At 46.7% G+C, this 6,520-nt stretch overlaps 1 protein-coding gene across 1 annotated transcript in view; it reads left to right on the top strand.

The window, feature by feature from the left end:
* The window catches only part of kcnd1 (potassium voltage-gated channel, Shal-related subfamily, member 1), a 12,874-nt gene extending 6,354 nt beyond the window's left edge, over positions 1 to 6,520 (top strand). Inside the window, exons 4-7 of the mRNA XM_019860732.1 lie at positions 3,932 to 4,094; positions 4,965 to 5,048; positions 5,393 to 5,488; positions 6,475 to 6,520. Of these exons, the coding sequence (XP_019716291.1) occupies positions 3,932 to 4,094; positions 4,965 to 5,048; positions 5,393 to 5,488; positions 6,475 to 6,510 (379 nt within the window). The 3' untranslated portion in view covers positions 6,511 to 6,520. The remainder of the gene's footprint in view (positions 1 to 3,931; positions 4,095 to 4,964; positions 5,049 to 5,392; positions 5,489 to 6,474) is intronic.

Genomic DNA, 6,520 nt, shown 5'->3' with positions numbered 1-6,520 from the left:
ACCGGTTCAGGGTGTCCCCCGCCTACTGCCCGAAGACGGCTGGGATGGGCTCCAGGACCCCCCGCGACCCTCGTGAGGATAAAGCGGATCGGAAAATGGATGGATGGATGGATAGCATATTGATGGATAAACTGCCGCTGCTACGGTCCCGTCAGCGTGGTTGCGTTGTGTAACCTTGTGACAATGTTATCGAAACTAAGGTGTCATCAACTCATAGAGTAAGTGTGTGTGTGTAGCAGTGAGTCCTCACGTGTACAAGTGGGTATTACTATATTCTAGTGCGCGTGTTACTCTGTGCTCAAGTGTAGTAGTTTGTGTAACTACGTGTATGTACTTGTGGGCAGCAGTGAGTATTACAGTGAAACTCCTCTACATGGGCGAAAATTCCCCCTCATGTGAAAAAATTTTCATGTATGAAAGCCATTCCCACTTTTCTGCTCCCCCTACAACAAAAAGCCCCCCGGTTCCGTTATACGAAATCTTTTTCTTTGCTCTTGCCTCGTAACGAGATTCGCTACAAGGAAAACAAGCCTTCTGCAAAAGTCTAATCCAACCCCAACATGCCACAGCAACCTCTACTGCTTTGATTGGAAACGGCAACAGCAACCACCACACTGGTAACGTTGCATCGCTAAAATAGCGACAAAACAGACCTTTGCATACCAAGGAGTTAAGAAAAGCTTTAACGCTTGAAGACAGGATAAAGGTAATAAAATTGAAAGATGGAGGAAGTAAAATAAAAGACATGATGCAAGAAATTGATGTCAGTGAAAGTAAATGCTGATCGTAAATTTCGCAATTTCTTTCCCTTTTTTTCTTTCTATGCTGGCTATATGAAGTGTCAAACAAGTGTGTGCTCATACTTATGCACAATTGAAATAAAAATAAAAAGTACACATATACATTTTTGTGTGTGTGTTCGTGTTTACATCTGAGATAAAATTTGCTACAGTGAAAAGTCCCCTGTTGTGAAAAATTTCTTGCTGCAAACATGATTTTGTTGTAGAGGAGTTTCACTGTACTGTGTGCTGGTGAGTGTTACAGTGTACTCGTATGTGATATTGAGCGTGCTCGTAAGTGTAGCTGTGAGCGTTACTGCGTCGGTTTGTGTGTAGCGGAAAGTAAAGTCAACTTGGACTATGCGCACTAAGGACAAAGGAAGTACATGATATATCTGACCAGTACCTTGACTGTGAAGCACACTATATTAACGAATAACAGGACAGTAATTTAATTTCATATCCTGTAGTACGTCTTTCCGTTCGGACATTTGACGAAAAGTACCAATAGAGACGGCGTCGTACAATCGAATCCTGCGAAGATTAAGTACATTCAAATCTAATGGCTAGAAAGAGAGTCACATTTTCAGCAGGTGGGGAGAAAACACGGAACCAGCATCCTCCCTCCTGCAACTTTCATCATCACATTAACAATTAAACATGGTTGCCGACGAGGAGGGGGGGGGGGGGAAGATCTCACAGAGGACAAAAGACGAGGAGGATGATGAAGAACAGGACTCCATCGCTCTTTAAGATGCACTGGAAGTGATCAACAAACCCTCGATACTGACATCTTTGTGACGGTGACCACGAAATGACGACACATTTACAACAACTCCTTCACCGTCTGTCGAGATCACTGCTAAGAGAGTCAACTGTGACTCGCAAGGCAACTGCAACCAGAGAGTCAACTGCTCGATGAGAGCCAAGACAGTCAACCACAGTATGACCAGAGAGTCATCTAAAGGCCTTTTCACTCCGCACTTAGCAGCGCGCCATCGACGAATCCGCTCATTGTGCACATGGGCTGAGGGGGCGGGACCGCAGATGCAGTGAAGCTTGTGCCAGTTCTCTGCAGGAGGCTTTTAAACTGCTCCCTGCTCGGCCTGAAATAAGACCACCAAGTCGTCGTCTTGGTGCAACTGGAGCTCACGAATGAGATGAAGCTCTCCAAGTTCCCACTGGTCCATTAGTGTAGGATGCGCCCATAACTCGTTTTTCTGCGACTCATCTCATCTTCCTCCTCTTTAAAACGAGAAAAGACAGGGCTTTCTTTTGGAACAATGACACATACGTTCTTGCCGAGGGGCGGTTTAGCGGACAGCGAGCGGATGGTTTCAACTGCTGAGCCAAATCGAATCCGCTGTACCAAATTCTGTGTTGGGAATTGAATTACCATTTACATAAGACCCGAATATATTTTCAACGATAACAGGGAACCTGGAATCAATATGACATGAGAGCCAAAAAAGTCACCTATAACTCGGGAGTCGTCTAAAAGGGAGCAGAGATTGTCAAATACGAGCCAAAGGTCACTGCAATTCGAGAACCAAGGGAGGAAACTCTGACGAGAGCGTCAACGATCACATGAGTGCTCAAAGTTAAATGTGAAATGAGAGTCTGGAGAACCAACAACAACATGAGAGCTGGAAGAGTCAGACACGAAATGACAGCCTCAGATCAAATACAAAACGAGAGCCGAGAGAGTCGACTTTGAAAACAAGCTGGTTTGCCTGCCGGTTGAGGAGAAGCATGTGTGGCTAAAGCCGAACCGTGGGAGGGTTTTTCCGTTCTGGAGTGGGATTTCCGATCTCTGAGAGTCAAATACAAAATGACAGCCGAGGGTCAAATATGGAATGAGAGCCTAGGGAGTCAACTTCAAGATGAGAGTCACCTTCGAAATGAGAGACGAGTAGAGTCAACTACGAAATGAGAGACCTACATTAGGGACAAATACCAAATAAGAACCGAAAGGGTCAGAAATGACATGAGAGCCCAGAGGGTCAACTCCAAAATGAGAGTTTGGACGAGAGTCATATACAAAACAAAAGCCTCAAGAGTCAATGACCACTGAGAGCCTGGAGAGTCAACTCGTGGATGAAATGAGAGGGCGACAACTGCATGACCATGAAAAAGCTTGAAAGTGGAACTCATTGACTTTTTTTTTTGTCCATTCCTGTCTTAGCTCACAGGAGGAGTTTTTTTTTTTTCTCATCCGAGTGAAATGTAGCATAAATCAATTAGCATTGGCTGTCTGTGCTGAATCATGATTGGCTGACAGGCATCAAGCCGAGCGCCTGGTTGGCCAGCTCGCCACTAATGGAGTTTTTCTTTTCTTTTTTTTTTTTTTCCATTTATCAGGTTTGATCTGGAATCAGATTGTTTACTTTCAAGCCCATTAGAAGACTTAGCATCATTCCTTCCTTTTCTCCCAACCTTCTCTCCTTATGTCCTGATTTGCTTGTTTCCTTGTCTTCTTGCGTTGGTCTTTGCTTACTAGGAGGTTGCCCGTCAGCTTCGTGTGTCGGTATGTCTGACAGTTGCCATGGCCACCATTCAATACTCCGACATCTTTTTTTGGGGGGGGGGTCTCGTTGCCGCTCTTCTAGAACATTCCCTCCTCACAGTTTCCCTCCGTGTTGAGTGCAGGATGACATAATCCCATCATGAAATATTTAGACTGTAGAACCGGGATGACCCGGCCCTTATGGGACCTCCCACTCTTGTAAAACCTTTATTTGTCCTGGCGTCTGACCACTTGTCACCCTCTGCTATCCTTTGAAGGTGTGTGTGTGTGTGTGTGTGTGTGTGTGTGTGTGTGTGTGTGTGTGTGTGTGCATACACATGTTTATGCTACATGAGGATGATATGTGACATGATGATGGCATGAGGTTGACATCAGGCGACCCGCGCATTAGGATGATGTGACATCGTGTGACATGAGAAGACATCAGGTGGCATGAAGATGACATCATGATGACATCATGTGACAAAAGGATGACATCTGGTCACAGGATGGCGTCAGGTGATATCGGGTAAAGTGGAGATGACGTGCCACCAGGTGACATTACGTGACAGGAGGATGACGTCACGTAACATGACATTGGCGCCTTTGAAGCCACAGTTCCTCATGTCAACATTGCGGTCCGCAGTTACGGCGACATGGTTCCCAACACCATCGCCGGGAAGATTTTCGGCTCCATCTGCTCACTGAGTGGCGTGCTGGTCATCGCCCTCCCCGTGCCCGTCATCGTGTCCAACTTCAGTCGGATCTACCACCAGAACCAGCGCGCGGACAAGATGCGAGCGCAGCAGGTCAGGGCGCCAGAAAGCCATCGCACCGTCAACGGCAAAGTCGACGCAATCACATCATCGTGTTCAGGACACTCGAGAGAGTTTGACCCGCTTTTAACCTCACCACTAAGACTGAACTCGCGACATGCTCTAATTGACTCCGCTAACTACGCTACCCAAACTCCTTTGCACACGACGCTATGCACACTGCACACACAACACTACTTTCACCGCACAACTCCAACTACACGACTTTGCCGACACGCGACACTACGTTTGCTGCACAACTCGACATTACTGACGCAACACGACTTGTACTGCACCAACTACTACATACTCGAACAACATGACTCGAACTTTGCAACCTTAGTCCACGGATCTCACTATACTACTGTAACTGCAGTACTCGAACTGCATTACTCTAAGTACTTTAACTACCTGACACTGCACGAACTACATTGCTTTGGCTACACTATGACAGTATTTGCTCAGAATACAGTACTGTAACTACAGTACTCTCACAACCCTACTCTGACGACAATACTGCACTGCCCTGACTATACAATACGACTTTCCCGACATTACTCTAACTACACCGCACTAACTATACTGCACTACTCTCAGGATATGATGAACTCATGATGGGCAGATGTGCGCTGTCGGATGGGCAATTTTCTAAATTGCCTCCTTCTGCTGACATCACGACTCTCGGCACACTACAGTATTCAAATTACGTGACTTTCATGACAACACTCGAACGGACGACACGACTTGTGCCAGGCGACTGTCTCGCTCTTGCCAACTGCGCTGCTTTTATTACACGCCGGTGACTGCAGTGTGTTTGCAAAACAACTTGAACAGCACAACGTCAATAACAAATCTGTGTTTCAGAAAGTGCGTTTGGCTCGAATCCGCATGGCAAAGAAAGGAACCACGAATGCCTTCCTGCAGTACAAAGAAGACCGAGCACTCGGGGTGAGACGCGTACGCACGCACGACGGACACAACGGAGACATCACATTCACCCAACGCACATCATTTATACATTATTATTATTTAGTTTGTCGGATAACCTGTGAAAATTTGTATTTTGTTTTTAAAGATGGAATGAAGCTTCAACCAATACCAAATGATCAAAACATCACATCACACGTGCTGTATTTTTACAACTCTGCCATTGCAGAACGTTACACTGCACACTTTCTGATTATATGTGTGTGTGTGTGTGTGTGTGTGTGTGTGTGTGTGTGTGTGTGTGTGTGTGTGTGTGTCTGTTTGTGTGCGTGCGTGCGTGCGTGCGTGCGTGTGTGTGTCTGCAGGACCGGGACAGTGACAGCGGCGCTTTGTGCGTAAGGAACAAGTCGGCATTCGAACATCAACATCACCACCTTCTTCACTGTTTGGAGAAGACCACGGTCAGTAGAAAATGCCTCACCATTCTCATTATCATCATTTTTGTCACATTACATGTGACAATAATGATGATGATGATGATGATAATGGTGATAATAATATCCAATCATCCATCCATTTCCCGATCCGATTATCCTCAGCTGGAAATGAACCCGGTACCTCTGCACTTCAGGTCGACGCGCTATCCACTGGACCACCGGATCGCCCATGTGATAATAATAATCATAATAACAATAAATTAAAATCATAAAATGATCATCATCATCATAGTTCAGCCAATCGCAGGGCACACACAGACCAACAACCATTCACAATCACAATCTAGGGACAATCTGGAGTGTTCAATCAGCCTGCCATGCACGTTTTTGGAATGTGGAAGGAAACCAGAGTACCCGGAGAAAACCCACGTAGGCCCGAGGAGAACATCCAACCGTCCTTCTTGTGTGGAGTTTGCATGTTCTCCCCACGCGTGTGTGGGTTTTCTACGGGTACTCTGCTTTCCTCCCACGTTCCCAAAACACGCACAGTTGGTTGATTGAACCCGAGGTGTGATTGTGAATGCAAATGGTTGTTTGTTTCTGTGCGCCCTGCAATAAGCTGGCAACCGTCTCAGGGTGTAGCCCGCCGCTGCCCGAAGACGGCCGGGATGGGCTCCGGCTCGCCTGTGATCCTCGTGAGGATTAGCGGATCAGTCAGTTGGCTTCGAGTGTTATTCCACTTAGTACAACAGGACGGAACAGGACAAGACTCGAGCCGAGGAATGCTGCACCCCGTGAGGAAGGCATCAGATGAGTAGTAAAGACGATAGGATGGGACAGAAGCGGTGCAACAGCATAGAAGAAGTGATGTGACGGATAGCAAATAGCACAAGATGGCCTCGGACAGAACGGGAGGGGGAAGCCAGCCTCGGAACCGTCACGTTAGCTGTGTGTGTTAAGAGGAACGCCGCAGTGCCTGATCATCCTGCAATTTCGCCCTCTCCCCACAGAACCACGAGTTCACGGACGAGCTGAACTACAGGTAACTGTGCACCA

Source organism: Hippocampus comes, unplaced genomic scaffold (genome assembly GCF_001891065.2).
Source record: "Hippocampus comes isolate QL1 unplaced genomic scaffold, H_comes_QL1_v1.1 scaffold56, whole genome shotgun sequence".
Lineage (NCBI taxonomy): Eukaryota > Metazoa > Chordata > Actinopteri > Syngnathiformes > Syngnathidae > Hippocampus > Hippocampus comes.
This window is presented reverse-complemented; position numbering and strand designations above follow the sequence as displayed.